The sequence below is a fragment of the Cupressus sempervirens genome, chromosome 5 (genome assembly GCF_028749045.1).
Source record: "Cupressus sempervirens isolate cs-2001-9-10 chromosome 5, ASM2874904v1, whole genome shotgun sequence".
Taxonomy (NCBI): Eukaryota; Viridiplantae; Streptophyta; class Pinopsida; order Cupressales; family Cupressaceae; genus Cupressus; species Cupressus sempervirens.
Genome location: NC_143122.1, coordinates 233,011,113 through 233,023,827, shown reverse-complemented (window position 1 = coordinate 233,023,827; position 12,715 = coordinate 233,011,113). Strand labels below are relative to the sequence as shown.

At 34.2% G+C, this 12,715-nt stretch overlaps 1 protein-coding gene across 1 annotated transcript; it reads left to right on the top strand.

The window, feature by feature from the left end:
* Positions 1 to 7,691: 7,691 nt before the first annotated feature.
* LOC149555305 (S-adenosyl-L-methionine:benzoic acid/salicylic acid carboxyl methyltransferase 3-like) lies at positions 7,692 to 8,161 on the top strand. Its single transcript, XM_089829315.1, has 2 exons — positions 7,692 to 7,826; positions 7,913 to 8,161. Exons 1-2 carry the CDS (start codon positions 7,755 to 7,757, stop codon positions 8,159 to 8,161), a joined length of 321 nt encoding a protein of 106 aa, XP_089685441.1. The 5' UTR covers positions 7,692 to 7,754.
* The last annotated feature ends 4,554 nt before the right edge of the window (positions 8,162 to 12,715 follow it).

Below are 12,715 nucleotides of genomic sequence, written 5' to 3'. Positions count from 1 at the left end.
AATTGTGGTTATGTGACAAAAGATCTCAAATCTCTATTTATAGAGAGAGCTAATCAAAAGAAAAGGTTGTCATGTGTGAGAACCTAAGGAATATAAGGAGTCTAGGGTATTGCTTCATTCAATGGCTGAATAGAATAGATTGCAAATGGCATGCAAAGCAAGAAGGCTTAACAGTATGAATTCTTGAAGTGTGAACAAGCTATCAAAGCTGAAGTGTGTGGAAGCCAAGAAAAATAGAGGACTAAAATAGAGATTTGTAATCTGCAAGTGAGTTTTAATTTGTTATCAGATCAAGCCTTACTGTTACTCTATAATCAGTGTATCAATCTAGGCTAAATCCTTTGGATTAAAGTTGACCTAACAGTCATCTGTAAATCCTTTAATCGAGTGACATTCCAAGTGAATGATCTAAAGTCCTCTAACAAGTTTCACTCCTAACAGGGTGATTGAAATCATTTAACCAGGTCACATTTAATAATGCATATTGTAACCTTTAACAGGGTTAGCCTTTTATAGGGCATCACTTCAGAAGAGTGAGAATTAGTAGCATGTTATTGGTGGCTTTTCCAAAATTGGGTTTCCATGTAAAATCCATGTGTCAAATGTGTTATTGAATCTGTTATGTTTCATAATTACATTTTTGCTAAGTTGTTTTGACCTAGGACAGTAACTACAAAGTTTCAGTCTTGTATGATCTAATGGATGCATGCATAATAAGGTTTTATGGGTATGGTCTACTAAGCATTGAAAAGTTTTATTTGTACATATGGACCTTGGGTAACTGATTCACCTCTGCCCACCCACCCACCCCCAACCCCCGCCTCTCACTTATTCTAAAGAATTCCAACAATTATGTTGCATATACATAATAATTTATAGTGCTTATTCATAATCTAAATAAGTAAATCTTCATAATTTAGATATTTTAAATGTCACCACAATATTTTATTTACGACTCTTTAAGATAAAATGGATACACTTCACATGTTTCATCTCTATGGTGTCTTTGTGGAATATGTTCATTTTGTTTTCTTTATAAGGAAAATACTTTAAAATATTGTTAGATTGTATAAAGGGGTTTTTGGATGTAGCATTAAGAAAATAAGAGTAGCATTATATTAGGATTTTCAAAAGGGAAAATTAGTGTAAGGCATTAGTTTTATGAACTCATTTGATTTTGAGTTAATCTACTAAGAATTTGTAAATTTCATGTTGTAGTTTAAATCTATAGCCCTAATAAGGTCCTAGCGAAAAGGTAATAAATTTGTTGATTTAAAAATAGATCTAAATCAAGAAACAACATTTTTTTAAAATATTTGATAAGTTAATGTAGGGTTTCATGTTCTCAAAACATGATAATAAAAAAGAGAAAATTGGTTGGAGAAAATAGCCAAAACAATGGATCATTTAACATTTTTTCAATTTAATAAGTGACAATATTTTTATTGGTATTTTTTTAGTAACACATGTCTTGTTCTCTTTATCATTTGTGATTTTAGATACATATTTTTCTTTAATTATTTTTTTATCTTAATTTTTTCCTAGTCTTTATATATTTTATTGGCTTTTTTTTCTTTTTTTTTGTGATCTTTCTCTCTTTTCTCTAATTGGTTCTCTTGTTTCTTTCTTGTCTTTTTTTTTTTATTGGCCCTCTTCTTTTTCTTTTATATTTAAAATTAAAAAATATAAAGTTTTCTTTTGGTTCCATTTTTTCATTTTATTTTGTCCCTTCTTCCCTTTTTGTCCTTGACTTTTGGGCCTCATTTTCTTTTTCTTCTTATTAACCCCTTTGCCCCTAACCTGGTCTACAAAGTGTGATCCAAAATGTTGATGCAAAAACTCCAACACAATCACTTCTAGAAATTGTTACTGAATACCATAAATATTTTTGAAACACATCAGCTAGTATTGTCATAGCCCACTACCCCTCTTTGTCTTGCAAAACCAAAAGTGAAGAAGGATCTAAAGTTAGGATTGATTATTGTTTGTTGGGAATTGATCCAAGGTCCTTGAATATAAGAAGTGGTTATTATTTAAATGGTTTTTAGAGAAATAAATTATAAAATACCAATAAACCTCTTCTAACAATCAACTACTATTTTGAAGTTCAATCAAGATTAATTTGTATTCATATTTCTAGTAAAAAGGATCACTAAGTACTCTTTCTAGGTCTATCTTAGAGAGGGTCTTTTTTAATATTTAGGTTACATTAATATTTTTTAAAATTAAATATTAAAATAGTTTCATATTATTAATGTGTTCAATGTTATTTCCATAAATTTCAAGAATTATATGTGAACAAGTTCAAATTTCTATTTTAGTAATAAATATTATAAAATTTTGAAATAAACATTTTCTAAGTTTATTTTTATATATTATTTGATTGTAAAAAAAAGTTTTAATGAATTTTTATAAAAATAAATAATTTTCTATTTTCAAAAAATAAAATTGGGCGTTTAGTTGAATTGGTTGAAGCAATGATTTTTCATTGTGGAGATTCTTGATTTAAATCTCAAGAGGGACATTTTGGTTATATTTGTGTGGATTCTAAGTTGTGACTCTTGGTCTTCCAAATGTTATAAGCTTGTAAGTGTCATGTTATTCATAAAAAACACAAGATTGTTAGGTATCTTGGCATTCCCTTCTCTATGGAGCCTTTTCTTAAAGATATGTGGCTTTGGGTTAAGAAAAAAATCATCAGGAAGTTAAATAAATGGCACAATAGATCTTTATCTCTAGCTGGTAAAGTTCATGTCTGTCAAAAAATCCTCTCTTCTTACAATATTTATTATGCCTCTAACTGGATGTTCAACAATTACCAAATCCTTGAAATTCAAAAGGCCATCAGGACTACCTCTGGTTGGGTAGGAAAAGGTAACAAGAAGCTTCATGTTGTTAAATGGGAGTGGTGTCATATTGACAAGCTCCTTGTAGGTATAGGGTTGATGAACCTTAAAACTAGTGGCTTAGCTCTTGCCTCCAAATGGATCTTCCACTCCTAGGATAGGGATGATCCTTGGAAAGTTCTTGTCAGAAGTAACATTGAAGGAGGATTCCCCAAGAATACTAAATTGTGGAAAAACTTAACTTTTGTGACTTGATTTGTGGCAACTTTCCTATTGTGATTTAAGGCTTTGTTGTTTTTAAATCCATTTGGAATTCTTGGACCCATGTCAAACCTTACATCATGAATAATAACTTTTGTGATAACAAGCATATCTATGGTGAAAGATCCATTTGCTGGAATCTACAGCTAGCTGGTAAGCTCCTGGCCCTCTCCCAAGGATGCTCTACCAAGCATTGGTCTCCATTAGGATCACTCAACTTGATGATATCTTTGAAACTGACAGGCTCATTATGTGGCATGAGCTAAAGCACACATCTAACATCCCCCTGTCTCAAAAGAAGGTATATAATATGCTCATCAAAGCCTACAAAGACATTCCTTCTCTCTGCCATGTTGACTCTAACAGATTTTTAAACATTAAATGGTCAAATGGAACCATTATAACCAAGCCTAAAGCCAAAAAAATATACATTTCTATTGATTATAATGAATCCATCATTAGTCATGTTAATAAAGTGTGGTATACTAATCTTGATGTCCCCTCTTGGAAGAAATACTTTGACAAACTTTGGAAAAGCATGATTGGTCCTAAGATTGAATGTTTTAAATGGTTGTTAATTCTAGATGCATTATTGTAATATTTGCAAAACCTTGAAAATAGGGAGACATATTTTCTTTGATTGCAACTTTGCTAAAGAGGTATGGCTCATGTTTGGTATCTCTATGTCTACCAAGTTTAATAATTTTGAAATTATTACTAGTCATATTGATGGGATTAAAAAGGACACTAATATTTTTTGGAACATTCTTTCTTCTAACATTTTATGGCAGATTTGGAAATGCAAGAAAGAGGAAAGATTTCAAAACACTCCCAGGGTTCTTACTAAGTATTTTTGAAGTCTCACTCATTTTTTAAAAAAAATTGTAGTTTCATAATACTATGAAAGTTGATAAAGATAAATTCAAAAGGATTCTCAAAACTAGATACACCACCTTCTTCGCGACCAAGCTCAAGGATGGTCACATTTGGAGGAGGTATATGGAGAACATCCATCTTTTCAAGTAAACCATCAAGAAATTTAATAAAGAAATTAGGAGGACCAACAAAGACACTATTGGCAACATGATCCTCCTGCTCAATCAAATTCAAAATCAGAAGAATGTTGTCTGGATGGAAGGTAGTATGGGATGGACAGCATGGGTGGATACTCATTAGGACCTACTTCATTAGTCATTCCTTTACTTTTATATGTTGGACTACTATACTCTTAAATACTCTCAGTTGGAGGCTTCATCTCTTGTAATTTTTGAAACTCTTTGGTGATACTTTGTTTTTTTATCTCCTTATATTTAATACAAAAGTTTCTCTAAATTAAAACAATCCCTATATAAAATCCCATTTTTATTCCTTCCACGAAATTTAATATGTTATTTAGAAAATAATTAATTAAGACAGGCAAAGGTTATAGTAGATATGAAGAGTTACTTCTCATGTTCATTGAAGGTTTTATATTAATCCATTTTAATTATTAAAGGTTGTTCTGAAACATCAATTGGCTCAACAATTAAAAGATATCTTTTGACAAACAAATCTATGTACATTTCCTTCTTTAAAATATTGTAAAGAGGGATTGAGAATGTGAAGAATTAAGGGGGGGCAAACAGAATTTTATTTACTGAAAATCTCCATTAACAAAAGGAAAGGAAAAGCTATAATATAGACTTATAGGTAACTTAATATATTACACAATATTATGATGAGGATACATAGAATACAACTGAAAATTCTTCAGAAATATATAATCATAAGCATTTACTAGGAAACTTGTCCTGTAGATGCAACAATGTTTTCTTGAATAGGCCAGAAGGTAGTTGTCTTTCCAGTCTTAGACACGGTTTGCAGAACATCTTCAGCCTTCACATTCCCTTTAACTGTGACCTTCTTCTCCTGCAAATCTACATCATATGTCTCCACCCCTACATTTCAAATATATTGAATCTTTTCAATATCATAATCTAATACTATATGTATTCAAACAAGTTAGTTATATATATGTTCCACAAGTTAGTTATATATATATCAAATTCTCATCAATTATGACTATTACAAAAAAAATTTAAAAATTACTAGGTGGTTAATAGGATAGGTTGTCCTTGTTTTTTCCAGTCTCACTAATGATAAAACTCGTCTCTTTTACCTTATTGAACGATTGTTAGAGTTAAGATTCTTTTTATTTTTTATGATAAAAATAATATAAAATTATATTGTTGAAAAATTACCTATAAAGAATTCTAATGAAATGGTTCTGGTTCAATTTTTTAGAGATCATTTTATTATTGATTTTGTAAAATTATAAACCATAAATACATTCTAATAAAACTGATTTGATTCAGGCAACAATCTACAATATAATGGTAAATTGTGATCCTTTTCATCTTAGAAACTTTAGATTCAAGTCTACTTGAATCTAACAAATAATAATAATTAATCTATCATATATATAAATATATACAGAAAATAAAAAAATTCTCAGCAATTAATATCTGTAACAATGAAAAGCATATATTATTCTTCCCCTCTTCTTTCCTTAAAATCATTAATTGTCCCTTTTTCCAGTCTAATTAATAATAAAATTCATTGTTTTAATAGAATAACTTTAAGTGTTACCTGTTTTATCTAATCAAAACAACCCCACAAAAGAATTGTGCCATTGAAAAATTACCTTCCATTTTATCAAGAACTCTCTTCACAGCTCCAACGCATCCTTGCCATGACATACCCACCTTTAGAACCACAGTCTGCATCTCAAAAACTAAAATCCATCAGTTACGACATAAATCTAACAGACCAACATAAAAGAACACCAATCTCTAATAGCCAGAATTTTGTTTATAAATTTCATATTAGCGAGAAAATAAAAGAAACATAAGAACTATGCCTGCGACATGTCAGCAATGAAGAATCTAAGAACTTTATCCCAAAACAAATCAATGTAACATATATATAGAAACCAATGTGATTTTTTCTTTTCCACAAATCCGGCTATAAGAAACCATTGATTTTGATAAGAAAAGACGTTTGGTAATTGATTTACATGAATGGCATTTTCAGCTCTATGGTATATGGTTGAATTCTTATATTGTTTATGTGCCTTAAACTTATAATTTTTAAGAGACTTCTTGTCTGGATTATTCTATCAATTTTCTTCATTTAATTTATAAGTTTTTTTTTGAAAAACTCAACTCTCATTTTCAGTGGACAAATAAAATGATTTTCATAAACATTGATATCTATTTTTAAAAATGGAGAAGTAAAATTTAATTTTATAAATTAATTCCTTAGCACTAAAAACTATTCCACATACATGAACACAAACCTAACTTGTTTAATCAAGCGATTAACATATTTTATAAATGAATACAACTATAGCTTAATCAAACAATTAACACAATTTAAATGATTTAAGATAAAAAGGGTGAGTGAGTAGCTGAGTTGGTGTGAAGGCGAGTCGTGAGGCGTAGTGTTAGGCTAATGATCCCGGTGCTACGCATCAACTCTAGTTCAAGTCACACTAGGTTTACCACAAACCTTTTTGCCAATAGTGGCATGTGGTGATGGTTAAGTTGTTGCGTTGTTATCCTTGCCATCCAGGTTCAAATCTCATGGGGATGAGGTCCCCCGTTTGTGGCCTCACTGGTTCATAGCTCCAGGTCAAAGCGTTGGTGGTACCGGTGGGTGTGTCGCGCCAGCGCTACCGGTCACGTTAAAAAGTTTACCAAGTGCATTTTTTTAAAAAAAAATGATTTAAGATAAATGATTGAAGATTTTAACCTTTCTTAAGAAAAACTAAAATTAAACACAAGATTGGAATCCCAAATACAAAGCCGAACTCTTCAAATTGAATAGTGGTGTGTCGTGCGCATCTTGATCTTCCATCTAACATAACATATTAGACAAAATCACAAAACTGTTTTTTCCACATATTTGGCCATCTCATCTCATTTATTCTAATAATAGTTTGTTCTTATCTAGTGTTCCTTCAGATAGGATCTTGAAAAAGAAACCAAATAAAAACAGTCTTCCTTCAGTAGGCAGGGGTGGAAAACAGACCGTGATTAGCAACAAGGGATCATATTACTTATGTGGTTGGATTTAACTGCACCGGATCAAGAATAGGTTTTAAAAAATCTAAGATATTCTTGTGTGCTTGAATAAGTTGTTTGGGATAAGATTTTTCAGTCAATATCAATGTAAGCAAGCAGATCACTTTGAAGACAGATTTTGAAAAAAGAGGTGAAACCGTTGGTGTTCTTATATAAATTTTTTTTAATGTATATATTTTTTCTCAGATCCATATTTAAATTCTAAACAACAACTGCTTAGTTAGAAGATAAAATGTTGAAAAAAACACCAAAACTTGTTCCAAAAGTCCACATGCTTCACTATCTGATTACATTTGTTACTTACTTCAATGACTTTCAAACATAAAATAGAGTTTGAAAATATAAAATAAATCATCTATCAATATCGTCAGCCATTACCTATCCGCTGATGAGGAATTAGCGTTCAGCATTAATACAAAATGTTGAAATAGAGAGCGTAGAAGACCTCATGTTTTTCACAATCTCATCTCACATGTTCTTATATTAGATTGTCAAAACCCAGCCTTTCAAAGCCAAACAGAAGATGGAGAAAGTCCTTTCCATGAATGCAGGCAATGGAGACTCCAGCTATGCTCAAAATTCCACATTCTTCCAGGTTTGATACCCACTTTCTTACACATTTTTCTTCTTTATCTGACGTTATCTACGACTCACCCAAACTTGATCTGGTCTACAATGCAGAAGACCACATTACTGAGAGCAAAGCCATGGCTGGAAGAAAGCATTCGATCCTGGAAATCCATGTTTGAGTGCGAGACACTCTGTATTGCAGATCTGGGTTGTTCATCGGGGCCCAATGCACTCCTCGCCACTCAAATAATCCATCAGAAATTCGAAACAAATATACTCACAAAGGAATTAGGGTTCCTGAGCTTCAGATCTTCTTCAACGACCTCCCGTCTACTGATTTCAATATGGAGTAGTAAATAGAAATCTCCATTATTCTTTTACCGAATTATGTCGCTGCATCATACATGAATGGACTGAATTCATTTCATATATAAACCTGAAATTGATATCTTAATTTTCAAACAAGAAGAAAAAGAAAGAATCGGCAGAAAGAGGATCAAAGATGCAAGTCTTTTCTTGGGAAGCCAACAGAAAACCAATGGGATTGATTTGTTTTTATGTGGATTAATTAATAACATGAAAGATCCACAATGAAAAGGTCAATGGTGCGATTCAATTTAGTCACAAACTATATGTGGACATTTCTTTCACCCCGTGCTTCGTGGGCCATCCCACCAAATGCACTGGATGTGACTAAATTATGTACCTATTTTTAATATTTTATCCTTTTTTTTCAATTAGAATTATAATATATAAAATATTTAACTTCTTTTTAACATTCAGATATAGGTTTTTTTGGGGAGGGTCTGTGGAGGAGAAGAAGCTCCTCTCTCTTGTAGATTGGGAGATAGTTTGCTCCCCCAAGGATTAGTGAGGTCTCTATGTCATAGACATCCATCTTCTTAACATTGCTTTCATAATGAAAATCACATGGAATATTATGAACTCTGGAGTGGAATGGGTTAAAATTATGAGGGAGAAATATTTACAAAGTTGCAAGGGTTCAATCCTTCTTAAAATCTCCCAATAGATAGGTTCTAATATATGGAACAACCTTCAAAAATTCACCCTGCTCTTAACCTAAGGTTGTTTCTAGCAAATTATGAATGGTAATGATGTGGATTTCTAGTTGGATCCCTTGGTCAACCAACCTCCTCTAGATTTCTACTCGATATTCCCAACATAAAAGAATGTGTTGGCTGAGCATCTGAGAAATAAGGTTAGTGATTATTGGGATTCTTCTATTGTTCCTCTCCAATGGAAGATTAACAATAATTGGGGTGGGAATGTTCTTGAAGGTATTTTTTTTTAGCTCAGTCAAACTCTCTCATCCCTCAAGTTCCATAGATTGGATCAAAAGGAGAACTTGATATGGAAGAATTCCAACTTAGGATTTTACACTATGAAAACAGGTTTCGGTCTTCTTACGCCCTAATGGCCTCAAGAGTTTGATTTGGGAAGATTATGGTAGATGAAAGCTCTTCCCAAAATAAATAAAAATTGGTGGCCAATTTGTCGTAGGAAAATCATCATGTTGGATAACTTGCAAAAAGAGGTTTCCATTTAGTTAACAAGTACATGTTGTGTGAACAAGAAGGAGAAAATATTTTCGATGTTTTGTTCTCGTGCCCTTTTACTTGGGAGATCAAGCAATGCACCTCAACCCTATGTAATTACCATTGGTGTTGGGATAATAACCCCAAAGAGGTGACCAATTAAGGGATTCCTCCCACCAATCATCATTTTTACTAAAGAAGTCGAGTGGCATTCTCTTCTATATGGAAGTGTTAGAAATGCTTTAGAATAACTAAGAGGGGGGTGAATCAGTTATTCAAGGTCCAAATGTCTAATTAAAACTTTTTCATTAAGTAAAGTGAGCCTATTAAATTTTTCATACATCCAAGCTTAAACTTTCCTACTTAGCAAGTTACTATAAATCAACATGCAAGCATAACACATGAAAGATCAACACATAACATAGTGATTTACATGGAAACCCAGTTTGGAAAAAATCACTAGTAACATGCTACTCAGTTCTCACTCTTTGAACTGATGCCCTATAAAAAGTGTACCCTATTAAAGGCTACAACACACTGTTAAATGTGACCTGGTTAAAGGATTTATCCACCCTATTAGAAGCGGGCTTGGTTAGAGGTCTTTAGAATATTCTCTTGGAATGCCACCCTATTAAAGGATTTACAAATGGTTGTTAAACCAACCTAAGTCCATAGGATTTTACCCTAGCTTGCACAATTGTTAGAAAGTAACAACAAGGACTTTTGACCTGATTACAATTCACAACTTATCTTACAAATTTTAGATCTCTATTCAACTCTTCACAATTTGCCTGGCTTTCAGTCTCTGTAGCTCTAATAGCTTGTCCTACTTTCAAGCATTGTCTCCTTGAGACTTCATGCTTGATGTACCAGTGCAATCTCCTATATGACCACTTATTGAAGCAGAGTCTCTGTGCTCTATTCTTCCTTCTCCTTGACACCCTTCAACCACTTCGTGATTTGGCACACCAACAACTCTAGCTTCTCAGCTTGTGACTCCTTAAATAGAAGTTTGGAATTGTTTTTCCTGCTCGATTCTCCGCTCCTTTAATTCCAGTTCAAATAGATTAGGTAGGATTTATTGAATCTAACCCATAACTGTTAGGAACCTGTGTGTTCCTTCTGTTTATTTTGTTACAGTAGAGTTGTTGGACGCATATGCTTTGTAAGTCGTCCCGTGAGTTTATTTTATTATCCCACATGCATAGGTAGTATTACTTTTCTAGATCGTACCCAGTATATAAGAATAGGTTGAGGCCCTTGATGGGCACGGACGAATTTATTGCATTGAGCTTGCTCAAAGGAGGTTACCCCCTCGAAGTGGCCTGCGATCAGTAGATTTATTCTGAGTTCTGCTATCACTTTGTATTCTGTTATTTCGAGCATTCTCACGATATTGCTATAAGGAGGTTCTTCTCATCTGGTATCAGAGCACTCTCTTGGGCTCGCTGGGTGGAAATTACATCAATTTTTTTTTTTTTTCTGTCGTGGCCTTCAGGTTCCTCTCACTTCTAATATCTCTTGTTATTGCAATAATTCATTTCAGTTGTTCTGTCTGTGAGTGAATTTTTCTAAGTCGTAGCTTCCTTGTTTGCTTTCTGTTTCTGCTCATACTTCTGCAGAACGTCTGCAATATCATTTCGCATACTTCCTTCCTTGGCGACCCAACCCCAAATTTTACATATCAAAGCCCTAAATCCCTCATTTATCTAATTTTAGGGTTTGCCCTATCTTTTTCACCTCTCATCCAATCGCCACCAAACTGAGCCACAAGATTCGATTCCTCATTTTGCTCCCTTATCCCTCTTGGACTGTTCGCCTCATTTCGCCTCCCTACCCTTGAAACCCTCATTTTTCTTTTTCCCTTGTCCCCAGGTAGTCTCCCACCACCCGTCGAACACCCATTTCCTATATGAGTTTTACCCAAATCCAAGTTTGCCGTAACTAAAAAAGTTTTTGTTTCTCATCTTCTACCCATTTCAAAAAAAAAAAAAAAAAAAAAAAAAAAAAAAAAAAAAACCTTGTTTTATGGTTGTTACGCGTACAGGAGCAAAAATCATGGAAGAGGAAATTGCATCCCTCAAAACCAGACTTCAAGATCTGGATGACAAAATTTTGGGTCTTAACTTTCAGCAGTCAGCCATGAGCCGAAACCATTCAGGAGATACTGGGTCCTCTTCTGGCAATTTCCGTGGACCAAAGCTTGATTTTCCACACTTCGATGGTTCTGATCCGACTGGATGGATCTATAGGGCAGAGCAGTATTTCAGCTTGCATAATACTTTGGATAACCACAAAGTCTCCCTTGCATCTTTTCATTTGGAACATGAAGCTCTTCAATGGTTCCGTTGGTACATCAAGGCTAATGTAGGCCCAACGTGGAGCGAATTGTGCACCCTCATTTTGGAGCGCTTTGGCCCTAGTTCCTTTGATGATTTCACAGGAGCACTCACTAAACTGCGTCAAACAGGCACTGTAAGAGAATACCAGACAGAGTTTGAAAAATTAGCTAATCACACAGAGGGCTTGTCTGATGAATTCTTCCGTAGTTGTTTTGTCAGTGGTCTGAAGGATGCACTTCGCTCAGAAGTCAAAATGTTTCGACCTACTACAATGATGGAAGCCCTTGGGTTGGCTAAGTTAGCGGAAGACAAGATTAGTGCTCTACAACGCTCCAGATCTAATTTTGTTCCATTCAGAAATACAGGTTCTCACAACCCTCCAGTCATACCAGCTCCCAGAACTACTCCGATCAAGCACTTGTCTGAAACAGAGATGCGAGTTAGGCGAGACAAAGGGCTTTGTTATAATTGTGATGAGAAATGGTCTCGGGGCCATAGATGTGTTCAGCAAAAGCTCTATCTCTTGGATGTGGATTCTCCACCGGAACTGGAAGAATATGTAGATGCTCAGGAAACAGTGGATGCTGAGGTTGAGCCTCACCAGCCTGAACCTCCTTCCCCAGAAGCTCCACCAGAGATATCTGTCCATGCTTTGGCAGGAGTCACTACTCCACAAACCATGCGGGTCCAGGGTTTCTTCAAGAAGATCCCTCTTACTATACTCATTGATTCTGGTAGCACTCATAACTTCATTGATCCACGAATAGCCAAACAGGCTGATTGCTTTATCCATCCCTGCTCTAGCTTTGAAGTCATGATTGCCAATGGGGGCACTTTACCTTGTAAAGGGAAATGTCGCAATGTGCGTCTCTCTATTGGAGCTTATAACATGCGCTCTGACATGTTTGCCTTACCCTTAGGTGGTTGTGATGTGGTTTTGGGTGCCCAATGGTTACGCACTCTTGGCCCCATTCTCTGGGATTTTGCTGAACTTTGGATGCAGTTTTCAGCCGAGG